The sequence below is a fragment of the Schistocerca nitens genome, chromosome 7 (assembly GCF_023898315.1).
Source record: "Schistocerca nitens isolate TAMUIC-IGC-003100 chromosome 7, iqSchNite1.1, whole genome shotgun sequence".
In the NCBI taxonomy this organism is placed as follows: domain Eukaryota; kingdom Metazoa; phylum Arthropoda; class Insecta; order Orthoptera; family Acrididae; genus Schistocerca; species Schistocerca nitens.
The window spans coordinates 398,559,205-398,581,680 of record NC_064620.1 but is presented as its reverse complement, the minus strand read 5'-3'; the positions used below and the strand labels follow the sequence as shown (position 1 = coordinate 398,581,680).

The 22,476-nt window shown below is 41.9% G+C and overlaps 1 protein-coding gene across 1 annotated transcript in view; it reads right to left on the bottom strand.

Moving 5' to 3' along the window:
• LOC126194892 (uncharacterized) overlaps positions 1-22,476 on the bottom strand; it is a 238,915-nt gene that overhangs the window by 123,259 nt on the left and 93,180 nt on the right. Inside the window, exon 2 of the mRNA XM_049933241.1 lies at positions 4,760-4,968. Coding sequence (XP_049789198.1) covers positions 4,760-4,968 — 209 coding nt within the window. The remainder of the gene's footprint in view (positions 1-4,759; positions 4,969-22,476) is intronic.

Genomic DNA, 22,476 nt, shown 5'->3' with positions numbered 1-22,476 from the left:
AAGGAAACCCATCAAAATATGTTATGTGGTATACCAAGTATACCAAGTGTGGAACTGTCAGCTTCCCATGCGTGTTTTCATTTATTTAATTTTTTTATGAATAGCATCACTCAGATGTCGGTGCTCCTATAAATTCAACGTGAGGGGATGGTCAGCTGGGTGCTATACCTGCCAGGCACAATGATATTTCAATACTAAATCACCACATCTGAATTATCACATCTGAATTTCATATCTAAATAATTTCCCACATTATACAGATGCGTGTTAAGAGCATAATTTGAAACAGAAAAGCAATCATCATGTATATGCGTTATCACCCTATGTTTTTCTTGTTCCGTCTCTCTGGTTACCTGCCCGGTCGCGTGTTGTCGTCTGCTGCACAGTCTACATATCTTGGACTTGGGTAAGTTTCTCTGAATGTAGGGACAGCTTAGCCAACTTTAGTGTATTGCCAAGGGAATTTCTTGTGTGTCAGACACCGGTGACCATGATCTGTCGCGTTTGGTAAGGTGGCACAAGTAGAGAGTGCATATTGTCTGTGCGCCGGCTTTTGGTCTGCACTAGAGACTGTGGGTGAGCAGCGAGCAGTGTCACTGCGCTGGGAATCGTCGGAGATCTAACATCCAGTTTTAGCCCATAAGCTCAACTGAGCACTTAAATCATTTCTTAGTAGGTTTTAACTGTTACAGCATGGATCGGGATACCTCGCCTAGGTATGAATTGAGAATAATTTCTCTATTTTGGGAATTTATAGCTATGTTTTCTTTGTGCTCGATAACTTTCAGATTGGGGGGCAAGAGGCCACGTGCATCCAAGTGTATGCATAGATTCTTGAATAAATCTTGTAACTACTTACGAGAAGTGCATGTAGTTTTAATATTCTGTGTCATATCAATAAAAGGCCTCTGTGCTCTGTGCAGATTTTAGTAAGTTTTCTTTGTGCATGGTTGGTAGTCGTTACCACGTACTTTATTAGTGATGTGTTTCAGGATTCTGTGCTTGCAAATGAACCAGTTCCCTTTCTTAAGTAAATTCTCGTGCTGCATTGTTTGATTTCGCTATCTTGTCGTGATTTTTTTTTTTTACATTTCATCGATTTTCTTTCGTAGTGGGTGTTCAAGCGGTTGCTTGTGATTTTCGGTGGCTCCCTTTTTTTTTGAATCATCTGTCTTCTGACTAGTCTGATGCGGCCACGAATTCCTGTTCTGTGCCAAATTCTTCACCTCATTGTAACACTTGCAACCTACGTCCTCAATTGTTTGCTGGATGTACTCCAATATCTCTCTTCCTCTACAATTTTTGTCCTCTACAGCTCCCTCTAGTCCCATGGAAGTTATTCCCTGATGTCTTAACAGATGTCCTCTCATCCTGTACCTTCTGCTTGTCAGTGTTTTACCAAGTAATCCTTTCCTCGCCAATTCTCTGGAGAACCTCCTCATGCCTTACATTATCAGCCCACCTATTTTTCTAAATTTCTTCTGTAGCACCACATCTCAAATGCTTCGATTCTCTCCTGTTCCGGTTTTCCACTGTCCATGTTTCACTACCATACAATGCTGAGCTCCAAATTTCTTCCTCAAATTATGGCCTACGTTTAATACTAGTAGACTTCTCTTGACTAGGAATGCCATTTTTCCTATTACTAATCTTCTTTTGATGTCCTCCTTGCTTCGCCTGGCATTGTTTATTTTGCTGCCTAGGTGGTAGAATTCCTTAACTTCATCTACTTCGTGACCATCAATGCTTATGTTAAGTTTCTCGCTGTTCTCATTTATGCTTGTTCACATTACTTTCGTCTTATTTCGATTTACTCTCGATCCATGTTCTGTACTCATTATATTGTTTATTCCCTTCAACATTTCATGTAATTCTTCTTCACTTTCACTCAGGATAACAATGTCATCAGCGAATTGTATCATTGATATCCTTTCACCCTGAACTGTAATTCTACTCCTGAAACTTTCTTTTATTTCCATCATTGCTTCCTCGTTGTACAGTTTGAACAGTAGGGGCGAAAGATTACATACTTGTCCTAGAGTCTTTTTAGTCCGAGCACTTCGTTCTTGTTCGTCTACTCTTATTATTGCCTCTTGGCTCCTGTACATATTGTATACTATCCGACCGTCCCCATAGTTTAAACCCATTTTTTCTCAGAATTTCGAACATCTTGCACCACTTTACACTGTCGAACGCTTTTCCCATGTCGACAAATGCTATGAACGTGTTTTGATGTTTCTTTAGTCTTGCTTCCATTATGAACTTCTCTGGTGCCTTTAACTTTCCCGATCGTCATCTAACACATCCTCATACCCTTCGGAATAATTGTTTACAGAACGTAGTTCCTATTCATTGTTCTATGTTGCAATCTCGCTAAATTTTTTATAAGTGTGGGAATAATTTTCTACTTAAGTATACGACCATCGAGGCTAGTCTCTCTCTAACCCAGTTTAGATCTTGTTTCCTTGATTAAATTATTGAACCACTTCTTTCTCTATGATGAATGGTTAGTATGAATGTGTGCTTGTGTAATTCATCTTTCCACAACACTCCGGATTTCAAATCATCGTGTTATTCATGTAGAGATTACAGTTTGTTTTATCAGCAATATTCAGTACACCACTACATGGTAGGTTAAGGTTTTTCTGTGAAATATAAGTTTGTTAATGTGCTTCCCTTTTAAATAATTAATCCTAAAACAAATGTATAGTAGTATTAGAAACAGAATAAAAAGAGCTTTGGAAGACTTAAGATCAAATAAGGTAGAAGGAATAGGTTATTCCATCATAATTTCTAAAATAATCGGGAGAAGTGGCAACAAAACGAGTTTTCAGGATGTTTAGAATATCTGACGACATACCATCTGACTTTGGAATAATATCATCCACACAATTCCGAAGACTGCAAGAGCTGGCAAGCGCGTGGATAATCGCACACTCAACAACGCAAGCATCCGAGTTGCTGAAAATAATGATATGCAGAAGAGTGGGTAAGAAAACAGAGGTTGTGTTAGATGATGGACAGTTTGGCCTTAGGAAAGATGAAGGCACCAGAGAGACAGTTGTGACACTGCAGTTGATAATGGAAGCAAGACTAATTAAGAATGAAGACACGTTCGTAGGATTTGTCGACTTGGAAAAAATGTTCGATAATGTCAGATGGTGCATGATGTTCGAAATTCTGAGAAAAGTAGGGGTAAGCTGTAGGGAAAGATGTGTAATATAGAATATCTGTAAGAGCCAAGAGGGAATTAAAAGAGTGGATGACCAAGAACGAAATCCCCAGATTAAAACATGTGTAAGATAAAGATGTAGTCTTTCGCCCCTGCTGTTGAATCTATACAGCGAAGAAGCAATGGCGGAAATAAAAGCAAGGTGAACAGTGGAATTTAAATTCTCGCACAAAGAACATAAATGATAAATTCGCTGATGACATTGCTGTTCTCGCTGAAAGTGAACGAAAATTACAGGATCTTCTGAAGGGAATGAGCAGTCTAATGAATACAGAATATGGACTGAGAGTAAATCGGAGAAAGACGAAAGTAAGGAGAACTAACAGAAATGAGAACAGCGAGAAATTTAACATTAAAGTTGGTGATCACGAAGTGAATTAATTCAAGGAATCTCCTATATAGGCAGGAAAATAAATGATGATTGACGGAGTATGAGGATATGATAATAGCACAGGTAAAATGGACGTTCATAGCCAATAGAAGTCTGCTAGTATCAAAAATAGGCCTTAATTTGAGGAAGAAATTTCTGAGAATGTACGTCTGGATCACAGCGTTGTATCGCAATGAAACATGGACCGAAGGAAAACGTGAAACAGAAGAGAATCGAAGCGTTTGACTTGTGGTGTTACAGAAGAAATATTAAATTAGGTGAGCTGATAAGAGGTTCTGCGGAGAATTGGCGAGGAAAGGAATATATCGAAAACACAAACAAGAAGAAGGTAGGTGTTGGTAGAGCACCTGTTAAGACATCAGAGAATGACTTCCATGGTACTGAAGAGAGCTCTAGAGAGCAAAATCTGTAGAGGGAGACAGTGTTTGAAATACATCCAGCAAATAATTGAGGACGTAGGATGCAAGTGCTATTCTGAGACGAAGAGGCTGGCGAGGAATTCGTGGATGACCGCATAAAAAAAAAGGAGTAGGGAAGTAGATAAGTAGAAGACATTCCTGATATTCAAAACTCACCCGTTATCTATCCACTTTCTTATCGAAGCTATTCCAGGCGGCTCAAACGTGTATGGTTATTGGCATACTGAAGAATATTTCCCAAGCCGATTATCCTGTAGAACTGATCAAGGACTATAATGGTATATCAAGTTTTCGTTAATTTTTCTCGAAATGAGGTCTATTCACTAATTTTTAAGGAATTGGTTCAAATGGTTCAAATGGCTCTGAGCACTATGGGACTCAACTGCTGAGGTCATAAGTCCCCTAGAACTTAGAACTACTTAAACCTAACTAACCTAAGGACAGCACACACATCCATGCCCGAGGCAGGATTCGAACCTGCGACCGTAGCGGTCGCGCGGTTCCAGACTGTAGCGCCAGAACCGCTCGGCCACCAGCGGCCGGCTTTAAGGAATTATTCAGGGTAATTAAGTGGTAAATCAGCTGGTGATCCGAGGCATCTTCTGTTAATAAATTGTCAATTTAAATTCACATAATAATGCACCATGCTACGTATCGGGTTAATTTTCCAACAGCCAGTCTAATTACGTAATTAAACAGGTACGTCACGCTACTTACGTCGACGGTGACGCCGGCGAGCTGGAAGAGGTACCTGGGCGGCGAGTCCCTGGGCACGAAGCGGTAGAACTCGTGGCCGTCCTTGTACCACTTGACGGAGTAGAGCGCCTCGCCCTGCAGGTCGAACTCGCACTCGAGGCCGGCGTCCCCGTGCAGCAGCACGTGGGGCGGGACCCGCACCTCCAGCAGCCGCAGGCACCGACCGCCCCCTGCGCACCCACACAGCTGCCTCAGGGGAATTCTTGGTACGTGCTGTATGAGAATTACAGACAGTGCCTGTCATACCAGCGGGCACAATTTGTTCCCATCCATATCTGGCAATGAACGATATTCACACTCCAGGAACTCCATTCAAAAGACAGTTAAAGATATATCTACTGGGGCAACAGTAAACACTAATAACTACCACTGTCACAGTACAGTCTCCTTACCCCTTTACATCCTTCTTTCCTATCACATTTGCCTCAGTTCCCACCGCTGTTAGCAAGCTCTGTGTCTTCCCGATAATTATATCACAAAATACACTTCTGGTCATTAAAATTGCTACACCACGACGATGACGTGCTACAGACGCGAAATTTAACCGACAGGAGGAAGATACTCTGATATACAAATGATTAGCTTTTCAGAGCATTCACACAAGGTTGGCGCCGGTGGCGACACCTACAACGTGCTGACATGAGGAAACTTTCCGAACGATTTCTCATACACAAACAGCAGTTGACCGGCGTTACCTGGTGAAACGTTGTTGTGATGCCTCGTGTGAGGAGGAGAAATGCGTACCATCACGTTTCAGACTTTGATAAAGGTCGGATTGTAGCCTATCGCGATTGCGGTTAATCGTATCGCGACATTGCTGCTCGCGTTGGTCGAGATCCAATGACTGTTAGCAGAATATGGAATCGGTGCGTTCAGGAGGGTAATACGGAACGCCGTGCTGGATCCCAACGGCCTCGTATCACTAGCAGTCGAGATGACAGGATCTTATCCGCATGGCTGTAACGGATCGTGCAGCCACGTCTCGATCCCTGAGTCAGCAGAGGGGGACGTTTGCAAGACATCAACCATCTGCACGAACAGTTCGACGACGTTTGCAGCAGCATGGACTATCAGCTCGCAGACCGTGGCTGTGGTTACCCTTGACACTGCATCACAGACAGGAGCGCCTGCGATGATGTACTCAACGACGAACCTGGGTGCACGAATGGCAAAACGTCATTTTTTCGGATGAATCCAGGTTCTGTTTACAGCATCATGATGGTGGCATCCGTGTTTGGCTACATCGCGGTGAACGCACATTGGAAGCGTGTATTCGTCATCGCCATACTGGCGTATCACCAGGCGTGATGGCCATTGGTTACACGTCTCGGTCACTTCTCGTTCACATTGACGGTACTTTGAACAGTGGACGTTACATTTCGGATGTCTTACGACCCGTGGCTCTACCCTTCATTCGATCCCTGCGAAACCCTAAATTTCTGCAGGTTAATGCACGGCCGCATGTTGCAGGTCCTGTACGGGCCATTCTGGATATAGAAAATGTTCGACTGCTGCCCTGGCCAGCACATTCTCCAGATCTCTCACCAATTGAAAATGGCGGCCGGTGTGGCCGAGCGGTTCTAGGCGCTTCAGTCTGGAACCGCGTGACCGCTACGGTCGCAGGTTCGAATCCTGCCTCGGGCATGATGTGTGTGATGCCCTTAGGTTAGTTAGGTTTAACTAGTTCTAAGTTCTAGGGGACTGATGAGCACAGATGTTCAGTCCCATAGCGCTCAGAGCCAGAGCCAATTTAAAACGTCTGGTCAGTGGTGGCCGAGCAACTGGCTCGTCACAGTACTCCAGTCACTACTCTGGATGAACTGTGGTATCGTGTTGAAGCTGCATGGGGAGCTGTACCTGTACACGTCGTCCCAGCTCTGTTTGACTCAATGCTCAGGGGTATCAAGGCCGTTATTACGGCCAGAGGTCGTTGTTCTGGGTACTGATTTCTCAGTATCTATGCACCCAAATTGCGTGAAAATGTAATCACATATCAGTTGTAGTATAATATATTTGGTTAATGAATACCCGTTTATCATCTGCATTTCTTCTTGGTGTAGCAATTTTAATGGCCAGTAGTGTATATATTTTCTACAATTATAAACTCTTGTATATGTGCCACTATCGTTATTGTTACTATTGTCATTATCATTATTGGAAGCACAAGCGGTAGAACTACTGCCAATATTAGCTTTATTTCCTCTTGCTCGGTACTGTTTATTTACAATGTCTCTACCGACACTCAAATCATTTTACTACCTTTTGTCATTTTAAAATTATTCTTGTTTCTTAAGCAACTAAGATGTAAAAAAGGTACTGATGTGTAAAATCCTGGTCTGATGTAAGAGGGGCCCGAAACTCATCAGATCAGGTTAGGTAAATACACTCCTGGAAATGGAAAAAAGAACACATTGACACCGGTGTGTCAGACCCACCATACTTGCTCCGGACACTGCGAGAGGGCTGTACAAGCAATGATCACACGCACGGCACAGCGGACACACCAGGAACCGCGGTGTTGGCCGTCGAATAGCGCTAGCTGCGCAGCATTTGTGCACCGCCGCCGTCAGTGTCAGCCAGTTTGCCGTGGCATACGGAGCTCCATCGCAGTCTTTAACACTGGTAGCATGCCGCGACAGCGTGGACGTGAACCGTATGTGCAGTTGACGGACTTTGAGCGAGGGCGTATAGTGGGCATGCGGGAGGCCGGGTGGACGTACCGCCGAATTGCTCAACACGTGGGGCGTGAGGTCTCCACAGTACATCGATGTTGTCGCCAGTGGTCGGCGGAAGGTGCACGTGCCCGTCGACCTGGGACCGGACCGCAGCGACGCACGGATGCACGCCAAGACCGTAGGATCCTACGCAGTGCCGTAGGGGACCGCACCGCCACTTCCCAGCAAATTAGGGACACTGTTGCTCCTGGGGTATCGGCGAGGACCATTCGCAACCGTCTCCATGAAGCTGGGCTACGGTCCCGCACACCGTTAGGCCGTCTTCCGCTCACGCCCCAACATCGTGCAGCCCGCCTCCAGTGGTGTCGCGAAGCTGGGCTACGGTCCCGTACACCGTTAGGCCGTCTTCCGCTCACGCCCCAACATCGTGCATCCCGCCTCCAGTGGTGTCGCGACAGGCGTGAATGGAGGGACGAATGGAGGAATGGAGACGTGTCGTCTTCAGCGATGAGAGTCGCTTCTGCCTTGGTGCCAATGATGGTCGTATGCGTGTTTGGCGCCGTGCAGGTGAGCGCCACAATCAGGACTGCATACGACCGAGGCACACAGGGCCAACACCCGGCATCATGGTGTGGGGAGCGATCTCCTACACTGGCCGTACACCACTGGTGATCGTCGAGGGGACACTGAATAGTGCACGGTACATCCAAACCGTCATAGAACCCATCGTTCTACCATTCCTAGACCGGCAAGGGAACTTGCTGTTCCAACAGGACAATGCACGTCCGCATGTATCCCGTGCCACCCAACGTGCTCTAGAGGGTGTAAGTCAACTACCCTGGCCAGCAAGATCTCCGGATCTGTCCCCCATTGAGCATGTTTGGGACTGGATGAAGCGTCGTCTCACGCGGTCTGCACGTCCAGCACGAACGCTGGTCCAACTGAGGCGCCAGGTGGAAATGGCATGGCAAGCCGTTCCACAGGACTACATCCAGCATCTCTACGATCGTCTCCATGGGAGAATAGCAGCCTGCATTGCTGCGAAAGGTGGATATACACTATACTAGTGCCGACATTGTGCATGCTCTGTTGCCTGTGTCTATGTGCCTGTGGTTCTGTCAGTGTGATCATGTGATGTATCTGACCCCAGGAATGTGTCAATAAAGTTTCTCCTTCCTGGGACAATGAATTCACGGTGTTCTTATTTCAATTTCCAGGAGTGTAAATAAACAATGTCAGGTCAAGAATTCCAAGACAAGACACCGTAGTCAGTGTCAAGGAAGTTTCCAATTTTTGGTAGTCACTGTAATTTAGTCAAGCGTAATACGTATTAGGACCCCATCAATACCCGTGGTATCGATCGGTTGATTAATGAAAAAATTGCAACATCGTGTAAATCGATTTCTATATAAACGATTTTGTAAGCACTGTTTCTTTCCACGTGGTTAGAATAAGCTTGAGGTTGAATAAAAAAAAACATAAGTATATAAACTTTATAATGTTAGTAGGAGACATATCTGGCGTTCCCAGGTACTGATTTTGTCAAATTTCTATTAGAAACGGAAACAAAAAGTGAACTTTGTTTGTACTGAGTTATCGAAAAAATTTCATTTGAATGTATTTCTGAAAACACCCTTGAAATCATGAAACAATCGCGCAAAGAAATATGCCTATTGTACAAATGTGGAAGTACGGTATACAAATTAAGAAACATTATCTCGGACAGTTTGCATACCCTAGCACAAGCGCTTCGCGTGTCTACAACGTAGTTTCGTAAACATGACAAGGCCTCTTCAAAGTTCTATAGACGGCTATTATTTTCGCCTACAGCCGTTTGAGATTCGCCATTGAGAGCTGTAAAAGCACGCCAGGTGCCAGCTGTTTCCTTAACATGACTCGACTCTAGGAGTGTCTTAATAGTTAAGACTAAATTTATTAAAACTTCATATTTAATGCGACGATTTTTCACGCACCTCATTGTTTATAACGTCTTATCTCCTCAACTAAGTAAGGCAGGAGGTTCTTAATCGGACAGCGATTGTTGCCTGACAGTAAAGGATACGAGTAGCAAGTTTGGTTGAAGTCTCTCCAGTGCTTTAGGAGGAGGTGTGGAATTTTCCCTCCCTCTCTCTCTCTCTCTCTCTCTCTCTCTCTCTCTCTCTCTCTCTCTCTCACACACACACACACACACACACACACACACACACACACACACACACACTCACACACACACACACACACACTTACACACAAATACATACACACATTTTTATATGCATGGAATTAAAAAGCTTTTTCTTTAAATTTTGTTACATTTATGTAAAAAATATGTGTAAAGCGAATTTAAATGTTTTCGTTGACAGCAATGTAAATTATGTATTTCTTTACCTACATTTATAATCTCTCAGCTCTCTCTCACTTGGTGGGAGGAGATGATGTGCAGACATAGCAGTAGTTGGAATTTTATAGCTCAAGTGAGCCGATGGGAATAATATTACTGTGGAAGTTGGATGAATGCTGTGAACCAGTTGTTTAACTGTTCAAAAATATACAGAAGCTAAAATGAATGACCTTTCATTATTAATAGTTTAAGTCACCCCTAGAATTATTACGACTCTAGAAGGTTCCAGATTTCTCTGTGCAGGAAAAACTCAGGGCAGCATTAATACCCTGTAGATGACAATTAAGGCAACATACAAACAGCTACGTGCCAGATTTATAATTTATCAATGTGTGAATAACTGCTTTTAAGTTTAAGCTAAATGACAAGTATCGATAAAAACACATGCGTAACGTAATTGGTTCAAATGGTTCAAATGGCTCTGAGCACTATGGGACTCAACATCTTAGGTCATAAGTCCCCTAGAACTTAGAACTACTTAAACCTAACTAACTTAAGGACATCACACACACCCATGCCCGAGGCAGGATTCGAACCTGCGACCGTAGCAGTCCCGCGGTTCCGGACTGCAGCGCCAGAACCGCTAGACCACCGCGGCCGGCGTAACCTAATTAGAGGTATGATTACTAACGAAAGAGCATCTTGTTTTTTAGGTAAGAACCTAGATACGACTATCGCTAACTGACAATATAACGACCGACAAATGTGTTCCGCCGCCTAACCCACCGCCATAGCCAAGGTTGCTAACGTACGTCCATGAGGTGGCGCTCGATCCAGAGGTAGCCGCTTCGAATCCTCGTGGTGGAAGAATGTAACGTCGTCTGTATTTGGTCGCAAGGGGAAGAGAGATGGTGGCGTAAAGTTCTCCATCACCCGACATTGAGCCGACAGTCTGTTTTAAATTCCAAATATGTTCGCAGTATCTCGTGGACGAGTGCATGTAACGCTACTGATGTAAATCCGTTCATTGGATGGAAACGTTAAGATGTTGTAAACAGCGCCCCTCAAAGATGGCAGGAGACAGCACTAGCACTGAAGGGTATATAAAGCGTGTCGGGGGTCGCGGAAAACAGTGCAGTGCGGGAAAGGGGCGATTTACCTGACGCCCAAAAGAACATGGTTATTGACTTTCGGGCCAAGGGTGGAAGAATTTCCGAAACTGGTAAGTTTGTAAACTGTTTACGTGTTGCCGTGGCTAAAGTACAACATTCATGGTGAATTATTCAAAATGTGCGACGAGGCAACTCTGGTGCACCAAGGGCCGTAGATAACACGAGTGAGTGATGGAAGCAGAAAATGATTCAAATGGCTCTGAGCACTATGGGACTTAACATCTGAGGTCATCAGTCCCCTAGAACTTAGAACTACTTGAACCTAACTAACCTAAGGACATCACACACATCCATGCCCGAGGCAGGATTCGAACGTGCGACCGCAGAGGTCACGCGGTTCCAGACTGAAGCGCCTAGAACCGCACGGCCACACCGGCCGGCATGGAAGCAGAGATGGGTACGGACGAATAGACGTGCAACTGTTGAGCAAAGGGGAACCAGAGGGGCTACCAACAGTGTCTCCTCAACGATCTTTCAGGGAACGTTATTGCGTATGGGCAGCAGGCCCCTGATATAGTCATCCATGCTGACTGGTGTTCATGAGTGACGGAGGCTAGAATTTGCATGCCATTACAACTGGACGCCCAGAGCGTGGCGACAGGTGTCCTTTTCAGATGAATCATGTTTATGACCCATTGGGCAGATGGAGACTCAATGCGAGGATCGTCGGAAGGGTCAAGACCGGAGAAGGGAGTGTTGTTGTCTGGGGAATATTTTCGTGATATTTCCTGCGTGATCTCATCATTCTGGAAGGCAAAATGGATCGACACAAGTATGAAGGAAGGAAAATACATAATATCACTGCAGTAACACTTTATAACAAACTGGATGCTTATCATTTACTTTGCTTCCAATGTATACCATATTATTTCCACAACATCACTGCTGTAAAACTTTGTAACAAACTCGCTGCTTTATTTGTTTACCTTAAGTTTAATCATTTATCTTTTGATATAAATAGTAAGTAATGGAACGTCAGTAATTTATAAATTTATATTGTGACATCTACGTAAATATCGAAATAGCTCTGAAAGTCTTTGACATTGTTGTGATTCTGATATCGCTATCTTTGTATACATACTTCCATGTGGTGAAACTTCTTGGTATGTGAGTCGTGCTTTAGATTATTTGTATACATATATATACAAACAAAGTGCTTCATACCCTCTTCTCTGTTGCATGAACACAAGCAGTCAGCACCAGAACGTAATGGCGCGAATGTTTCAACGTAAGTAGCCAAAACATCTTTACTTTTTATAGTTTATTTACGTTTTTTAAAATCATTGTGAGGCAATGAGACACTGTCTCACATCTTTTTTTGGTTTTAGGGCACCACTACAACAAGAAAATTTCATCATTTGGGAGAACAACAAGTGAAAACTAATGCAAACTGTATCTTAGCTTGAACAAGCCGTCTGATGATGAACCTGTCGCTCCGAAACCAGTAACGGAGCTATTTAAATAAATAAAAAGCATTATAAAAAGTGGCCGGTTACTATCTTCTCCGTAAGAGTCAACCTATATTTTGTACACAGCCACGCGCTCAGAACGTCAGTTTTCGAAGAAATAGCATTAAGCTTACCAGCTATTGAGAAACGTTCACGCTTTTAAAAGATGCAAAAGAAATCTGTCGACGACCATCCGCAACATCAAATATAATAAGGAAGGCAATTCTTTAGCTCTTAAAGTCAATAAAACAATATAAGGCACCTCAAAAACAACATTTCACATAGAACCAATGTCCTAAACATTCTAAATTGTATCAACTCCAAACTTTCAAAAAGTAAGACTTTAATAGTCAAAGCTGATAAAAGTAGTTGTACAGTTATAACATTTGAAAATTACTATGTTAAGAAAACCATGGAGTTCTTCAATAGTAACAACATAACCGAATTAGATTTAGATCATACTTCTAAATTTCAGGTCAAAATTAAGAAAAAACGTAAGAATTGTAATGTCCGCCTAACAGAATGGGAAGTGTGTGTCTGCATTCCCATGAACCCCATTGAAACTTGCATCCAATCACAGCGTAAGACCCGAAAAGTCTAGGAACAGCCCTTCATACAGATTAAATAACAAACTACTTGCTCTTCTTAATACCCACTATACATCTGAAATAAATTCTCCATTATAAACTCACTGAGAATGTTAAAGATGTGTACATTCCACTAACAGCCAGATTTGCATCACTTGGCAGTGAACCTTTATACTGACATCCCTATAGAGTACCCATAAATATAATCAGGGGCACTCTGCTCACACATAAGAAACTAAGCATGGCAGAGATCTGTGAGCCAGTGAATTGCTTACTTTGGTAATGTCATACAATTAACTTCAGTTTTAATGACAAAATATACGAAGAGAGAGAGATGGGTTGACAATGAGTAGTAGCCTACCTGGGATTTTGGCAAACATTTACATAAATCACTTAGAGCAGGCATTTTTTGAAGCTAACAGTTACATCAACAGCAAAATCATCTACCACAAAAGGTTTGTTGATACAATCATACTTTTTGATGGCACATTAGAAACAAATATGAGCAGCATGCACAAAAACATTAACTTCACAGCTGAACAGGAGACTAAGAACAGCATCAGTTTCTTAGACGTAAAAAATCATTAACAAGAACCCTGTACAACATTTTGAGATTTATAAATAATCAACATCCACTGATTTGTGTATCAACAGCTCATCTTCTAATCCAAACCAACGTAAGAAGGCATATTTTAGATTCACATTGAATTGCCTACATAAAATTCCTCTTGGACCAGTTCAAAAAGAAAAATAAATAAATGTGATTAAAACCATAGCCTGAAACAATGGATACAGCCCTCTGATGATAGACAAATTATTACAAAAAATCCAAAAACCATCAGAAAACAAAGCAGCACACCAGACAACCAAGCAGTTAATACAGGATACTGTAGAAAACAGCAAAAAATTGTTGCATTACCTTTCTAATGGAGCACATCCTAAGAAATAAGGAATCCATTTAAAAACACAACCATTAAGATAAGCTTCCACACATACAACGAACTTCAGCAGACAGAAATTCACAACTTAAAGAATAATGCCCCCGCCCCCTATACAAAAAATCGGGCACATACAAAGTTGTCAAAGTTGCCTCTCCTGCTATATCGAACAAACTGGGAGCAGCTTTGAGACTTGCTTCAAGGAGCACATAGATGCCATACGTTTGAAGAACATGTCATAATCTACATTTTCCGTGCACACGATTATTAACAATCATGGAATTAAGAGCCGTAAAGACCACAGTCAGGTATTGCATCATGCCGAGAAAGGTAGCTTTATGAAATTGTTTGAAGGAATTGAAATATATGCACATAAAAGCAAATGACCACAAAATCTCCTCAGTGAATAGACCTTAGGCAACGTAACCTTTATTCAAAATTTCATCCACGTGCTTTTCATTTTTAAATGAACACTACTCCCCTTAACAATAACAACATGCAGACGCTAACCCAACATGAAGTAGTGCATAAAATATATCAGCTTGCTATAAAAATATAATTTAATGTCCGCTGCTGTAATATTTATTTATGTTCATCCATGCCTTATCATTTACTTTGCTCCCAATGTGTACCATAATATTCAGATTATATGTCCACTGTTGTAATATTTATTTATGTTCATCTATCCCTTATCATTTACTTCGCTTCCAGTATATACCATAATATTTACATAATATCACCGCAGTAACATTCAAAGAAACTGGCTACTTTATTTATCTTAATTTTAGTCAGTTCTCTATTAATATAAATAGTAAGTTACGGAACGTCAGTAATTTGTAAATTTCTACTATGACGTCTATGCCTACATCGAAATATCTCTGAGAGTGAAAGTCGTTGGCATTGTTAAGATAGTGATATCGCCATATTTATATACGTACTTCCATGTTGTAAGTTTTCTTCGTGTGTGGGTGGTGCTTTAGATTTTATATATATATATATATATATATATATATATATATATATATATATACTCCTGGAAATGGAAAAAAGAACACATTGACACCGGTGTATCAGACCCACCATACTTGCTCCGGACACTGCGAGAGGGCTGTACAAGCAATGATCACACGCACGGCACAGCGGACACACCAGGAACCGCGGTGTTGGCCGTCGAATGGCGCTAGCTGCGCAGCATTTGTGCACCGCCGCCGTCAGTGTCAGCCAGTTTGCCGTGGCATACGGAGCTCCATCGCAGTCTTTAACACTGGTAGCATGCCGCGACAGCGTGGACGTGAACCGTATGTGCAGTTGACGGACTTTGAGCGAGGGCGTATAGTGGGCATGCGGGAGGCCGGGTGGACGCACCGCCGAATTGCTCAACACGTGCGGCGTGAGGTCTCCACAGTACATCGATGTTGTCGCCAGTGGTCGGCGGAAGGTGCACGTGCCCGTCGACCTGGGACCGGACCGCAGCGACGCACGGATGCACGCCAAGACCGTAGGATCCTACGCAGTGCCGTAGGGGACCGCACCGCCACTTCCCAGCAAATTAGGGACACTGTTGCTCCTGGGGTATCGGCGAGGACCATTCGCAACCGTCTCCATGAAGCTGGGCTACGGTCCCGCACACCGTTAGGCCGTCTTCCGCTCACGCCCCAACATCGTGCAGCCCGCCTCCAGTGGTGTCGCGACAGGCGTGAATGGAGGGACGAATGGAGACGTGTCGTCTTCAGCGATGAGAGTCGCTTCTGCCTTGGTGCCAATGATGGTCGTATGCGTGTTTGGCGCCGTGCAGGTGAGCGCCACAATCAGGACTGCATACGACCGAGGCACACAGGGCCAACACCCGGCATCATGGTGTGGGGAGCGATCTCCTACACTGGCCGTACACCACTGGTGATCGTCGAGGGGACACTGAATAGTGCACGGTACATCCAAACCGTCATCGAACCCATCGTTCTACCATTCCTAGACCGGCAAGGGAACTTGCTGTTCCAACAGGACAATGCACGTCCGCATGTATCCCGTGCCACCCAACGTGCTCTAGAAGGTGTAAGTCAACTACCCTGGCCAGCAAGATCTCCGGATCTGTCCCCCATTGAGAATGTTTGGGACTGGATGAGGCGTCGTCTCACGCGGTCTGCACGTCCAGCACGAACGCTGGTCCAACTGAGGCGCCAGGTGGAAATGGCATGGCAAGCCGTTCCACAGGACTACATCCAGCATCTCTACGATCGTCTCCATGGGAGAATAGCAGCCTGTATTGCTGCGAAAGGTGGATATACACTGTACTAGTGCCGACATTGTGCATGCTCTGTTGCCTGTGTCTATGTGCCTGTGGTTCTGTCAGTGTGATCATGTGATGTATCTGACCCCAGGAATGTGTCAATAAAGTTTCTCCTTCCTGGGACAATGAATTCACGGTGTTCTTATTTCAATTTCCAGGAGTGTATATACAGGGTGTCTCAGCTATCTTGTCCACCCAAAATATCTCTGGAACAGTAACAGCTATTGGAAAACGACTTTCACCGGTATCAATTGAAAGGTGGCTACACTGAGCCACAGCGCCAGAGATCGCGCTAGAGAGCATTGTTCCGCCGCCTCCACTGGCAGTGATTATTGAGAACTCGTAGTGGGCAGTGCTTTGGGAGAACTCGTGGTAGTCAGTGCTGAGATGTCGTAGTGAGGAGTGTTTGTTGAGATGAGCTAGTAGGCAGTGCTTGCTGAGATGTGATACTGAAAAGTTCTTGTTGAGATGTGATAGTAGCGAGTCGGTGTGGAGAGATTGTAATGTCTAGAGTGCTTTTCATCAATATAAATTAAGGTAACAAACTACTTTTCTTTTCTTTCTCATTATTTCAGTGTCCTGAGTAATGCGTCATTACAGGTTCAGTCAACAAAGCATCTGGCTTGTGTTCTTGTATTAGAGTGTAATTCTGGTTTTCTTGAGTAATTATGGTATTTCTATCTTCTTTAATTAATTCAGTATAAATGATATTTAAAATTTCTTGTGTTGTTGAAGAAGAACCGTGCCAGATGCGTACGTTGAGTCATACTTCCACACACAGAACAGTTACACTTGTGCTTTGGTTTCGTAGGTTTTATAGTTGCTGGGGACTTAATTAATTAATTGTGTTAATGAAAATTTCCATTTCATTCTTTGTTGTTGTTCTGTGCACTCAGATAGCGTAATAATACTAGTCAGGGCCAACCGTTTACGAGACTTCGTAATCGGACAGACAGCTACTAAATCAAAAAATTAAAATTATTTGCATTTTATTTTAATTAAGCCCCCAGGCACGTGGCGACCGCTGCTTCGGATCGTCCCTTGGAATTCTTCTGATTGTAGAAATAGTAGACAGTAGGATTGTTGTAGTAATTTGTAGTTTAGTAATTGTAGTCTATATTGCATGTATAGATTTGGTAATTGTCATTCTTCTAATGGTATTTTTTTTTGCAAAATTTCATTTCTGTTGTCTTGTCTACGGGTTTGACAATTTAGTGCAATTATTTCAATTGTTCGTTTATCGTGTTTGAGGGAAACATTTCATGTAAATGGTATTGTTGGAGATAAAGGGTCATTGTGTATAAATTTCGTACAGTGACGAGTTTTGTATATTTTGTAAATGATTACGCGATCGATGAAAAAGGCCAAAGTGATGAATAGTGAGAATGACGAAATTGTTAACATGGCGAACTCGCCAACAGGGGAAAACAGTATGATGGATAATGAAGTGGAAAACAATTTAATAAGTCGGGAAAATAGTCCGGAACCATTTCAAAATTTTTCTCAATCAGAAAATTCTCAGAATACGAGATTAACGACAGAAGATCCTGTAATAGTATCGATCACAGATGGCCTTACAGCTATGACGAAGGAGGCTGGTTTTGTGGGAAATGTTAGGGGCGAAAAGAATTTCGAACAAGTTAGTACGGAGCAGTTGATGAGTGCAATATTAAATTTGGGATCACAGATACGATCTGAATTAAAAACACGGTTAGACTCACAAATAGGAACAATTAAAACAGAGATGGGAACTTTGGCAACACGATTAGACTCACAAATGGGAACAATGGAAACTCGGTTAGGATCTGAATTTAAAACAGAGATTGGAACAATTAAAACAGAGATGGGAACTTTGGAAACACGGTTAGATTCACGAAGAGGGACATGTTTCAAAAATATGAAAGATGAGTTAAAGAAAGAAATCAGAGAAGAAGTACAACTGATTTTGAATTCTCACAATAATAGATTAATTGCAGTAGAGATTAGACAAAGGGAACAAGATAGAGAACAGGAAGAAAGAGATCGCGTGATAGTACAAAAATTTTCATAGTTAAATTTACAACGTGCACATGATAAGGAAGAAATATTTGAGAGAATCGAGGAATCCGTACCAAATGACAGAATAAATAATCTAACACAACAATATGAACAGTTAACTACCAAATGTGTCAATACTGAAACCCGAGTCGCGACACTTACGGAAGACGTAAGTAAACAGAAAGAAAAAATAGGTGACTTATCGGAAAGAGTTGAGGAGATTTCAGATAAATTGACAAATCTTAGTTTACATGGGGATAGAGAGTCGGATGATACAGCTCCATTACCATTTGCAGAAACCGAAGAGTACCAGAACAAAAATAAGCATGTTGAAAATCAGGGAAAATTTAATGAACGCGTTAAAAGGGAAGTTGAGGCATTACGAAAGCAAGTCAAACAAATTGAAGGCGAAATCGTAGGAAAAGACAGCAGAAGAAATTTAGAATCACAGATAGCAGAGGGCTTTGAAGAAGATAATTTGTTTCATTTACGGGACGTAACAAGAGAGCGCCAGGCGCGCGAACTTGACAATAATCGACATTCAAACTGGGACAGACGCGGTAGGTCTTTGTCGCCACGAGGCGAAAACGTTGACTATAAACACTTCTTGACTGTTCGGAAGATTAAGATATGTCGCAATTCTAAGAATGACATACATCCATGTGCATGGTTAGATCAATTTATGTATGCACTCCCGCCAAATTTGCCACTAAGTCACAAACTGCAATTTATGTGCAGCTATTAAGGTCCTCAGGGGATTCACTACACTAAGTGAATATGTGCCGTAGCGTTCACAGGGCCCCGAGCTGTAGTGGTGCTATTTCCCTTTTAGTTTTCTGCACCGCTGCCTACTCTTTCACTATTCTTTGCATCTATAAAAACAATTCTTCTACTAACCATCTATCTAGACAGTAGGTAAAAAAATAACCGGATTTGACTGTTTTACCCAAAAGTGACTTTGGAAATTACCGTTTGGATTTACTATATTTTCTGCAGCATTCATTCGTAGCTTAAATGAAATTTTACCTGTTTATCTTCGTGACTATATTACTTCATATGTTGACGATATTCTTATTGCTAAACGTTCTTGGAGTGAGCATAACAAAATTTTGGATTCATTATTACGTATTTTTGCACGAGTTGGCATGACAGTGAACTTGGAAAAATCTGAATTTGGTCGTTCTCAGGTGAAATTTCTCGGTCACATTATTTCTACAGAAGGTATTCTCCCTGATCCAGAGAAACTAGACGCTATTCGTAATTATGCTGTTCCTACCACAAAACGTGATGTTCGTAGTTTCCTTGGTGTCTGTAATTTTCTTAGACGCTTTGTTAGATTGGACAATTTGCCCACACCTCGTTTATGTGAACTATCTGGAAAAAATTCTAATTGGTGTTGGGATGAGGAAGCTCAATCAGAATTTGAACAACTTCGTGATGCTTTAGTTGCTGCTCCACTTCTTTCACATCCGGATTTATCTAAAGATTTTTGTTTGGCGACGGACTCATCATACAAAGGCCTAGGTGCACATTTATTTCAGTAGATAGAAGAAAACGGCGTTGTAGTACAGAAGACTATTGCATTTGGAAGTCGTGTTCTCTCTAAATCCGAAAAGAATTATTCGATTACGGAACTTGAAGCTTTGGCTGTTGTTTGGGCTTTCACAAAATTTCGCACATTTTTGTTCGGTAGACATACTAAGGTTTACACTGATCATCGAGCTTTGGAATTTCTTATGTCGACAAAATTAACTCATGGCAGATTGTCACGATGGGCGTTGTACCTACAGGAATTTGATTTTAGTATTGTTTACATACAGGGATCTTCAAATATTGTTGCTGATGCTTTATCACGTGCACCTATGGGTTTGAAACAAAGTGCTGAAGAGGACTGCAAAGAAAACCATTATTGTTTGATGTACATTCAAGGTGTTGCGTTTGAGAATTTTATTTCATCTTCGCTCCAGGACATCGCTAAGGAGCAAAATAAGGATCCAATCTGGAAGGACATTAAGGAGAAGTGGAGGAGAAAGGAAAGCGTAGCGATTAGACAGCATTATTTAGTTCGAAATGATATTCTTTTCAAACGAAAATCGGTCGACAACTCTGTTTGGTTAGTTTGTATTCCTGATGAGTGGGTCAATATATTGATTTGGTACACACATTTCAGTTATGCGCACTTTGGTCCCAGAAAATGCTTTCATAAATTACGAGAAAATTGCTACTTCAGTAATATGGAAAAACGTATTCGATCTGTTCTTGCCAAATGCAAATTATGTCAAAAGGCTAAGCCGCCAACTGTTTCTCACAGAGCACCGTTGTTTCCTATCATTCCAGCGAAATTAAAGGACATGGCTGCAGTCGATTTGTTCGGTCCAGTGGTTCGTTCTACTAATGGTTTTGCGTACATTTTCGTAGCAGTGGAATTGACGTCAAAATATGTGTGTTTTACACCTTTACGCAAAGCAACAGCTCGTTCAGTATCTAATGCTTTCATCAAACATTTTCTTAAAGAAGTTGGTCATGTTGATAAGGTTATATCAGATAATGGATCACAGTTTCGCTCTAAAATTTGGCTTCGTACTCTATGGCGTCGTAAGATTAAACCAATTTTTATTTCACTTTTTCACCCTCAATCTAATGCTTCAGAGAGATGGATGAAGGAAATCAATAAATTGTGCCGTCTTTATTGTCATCAGAATCACAGAACCTGGGATCAGTATCTTCATATTTTTCAAAACATTCTGAATGAACTTCCTAATGACTCAACTTCTTTACCGCCTCTATTGATATTAAAAAATAAAGTACCAACAAATCGCATTTCTGAAATCGTTCCTTTTCCGCCTTCATGGAAACTGCGGCATTCTGAAGTTGTCAACCTGGCTCTACGAAATATTGCGTCTGCGGCTGCAAAAAGAGAGAAATCAGCTAAACGTCCTGGTCGTTTAAAAAATTTGTCAGTCGGTCAGAAGGTGTTAATTAAATCTCATCGTTTGTCTCATAAAGGAAAAGGCTTATGTCGCAAATTTTTTCTGCTTTATAACGGTCCATATAGAATTCGCAAAATTATTCATTATAACACTGTTGAAGTAGAAACTCTTAAATCTCGGCGCTCTAAGGGAATACATCATATATCGAACGTAAAAATTTTTGTGGAATGACATACTTTAGAGAAACTAACAGCTACATGTAAACATGCAGAGAATACAAGGATACCGCGCTGTGTTCTGGCGGCGGCGCGTACTCAAAGCAACAGTGAAGTCTGCGCGCCGCACAAGGCAGTCGTTGACCGCAAACAATCACTTTCTACGTCACGCGCCTACAGCTGATTGAGCGCTCAGTGCGAATGCACTGACAGACGTAAACAAATACAGTCTAATTTCTCCGACTAAATTCAGTATAAAGCTATAGTGACTTGATGAATTATGTTATTAACGTTCAGTATTTTTCAGGATACGGTTGTGTAAAATATTTAAGACCTTCAGGTAAATTCTGTGCGTGTCCGACGTTAAGACGACTTGCTTTGGAGAAAATTTCAGGAAGAATGTAATTTCGAAGAAAAAAGTAATAAACTAAAAAAGGGTAACTATTAATTGAGTTTATTTTTCAGGTAACATATTTCCACTTAGGTACGTACTTTAGATGTAATTTGCTGCTCGCGATTACGTGATTCATACTTTGTGCTAAATTTCATGTTCTATGAATTTACTTGTGAAGCGACGTGCTTGTGTACATTTGCTGATTTTGACAATTATTGATTAATGAACAGGCTTGTTATTTGTATATATTATGCATCGCTTGGCTGCACTGCTCTTTTACTGATGTCATATTTTTTTTATTATGTGCCTGCTGTGCTTATTTATTTAAATTGTAATTGACAACTGATTGATTGTGCTGACTGTGGTTATGTATGTAAGATATACTTTGTGATTTATCTGCTTGCGCCTTCATATTTACTTATTAAGGTTACGTATGAACCTTTATTTGCTTATGCTGATATGATGCTAATGACCTGCTTATTATGTTAGATAACATATTTGCTGCCTTGCATATGGATTGCATATTTACACATTTCTGTTTTGTTGTCATAACTACTCTTTAATTTAGAATATAGAAATGCTGATATACAGTGTACGAACATAGAGTTTAGGTTACACTGTGGTATTAATTATAGATTGTTTGCATGGCAGAGC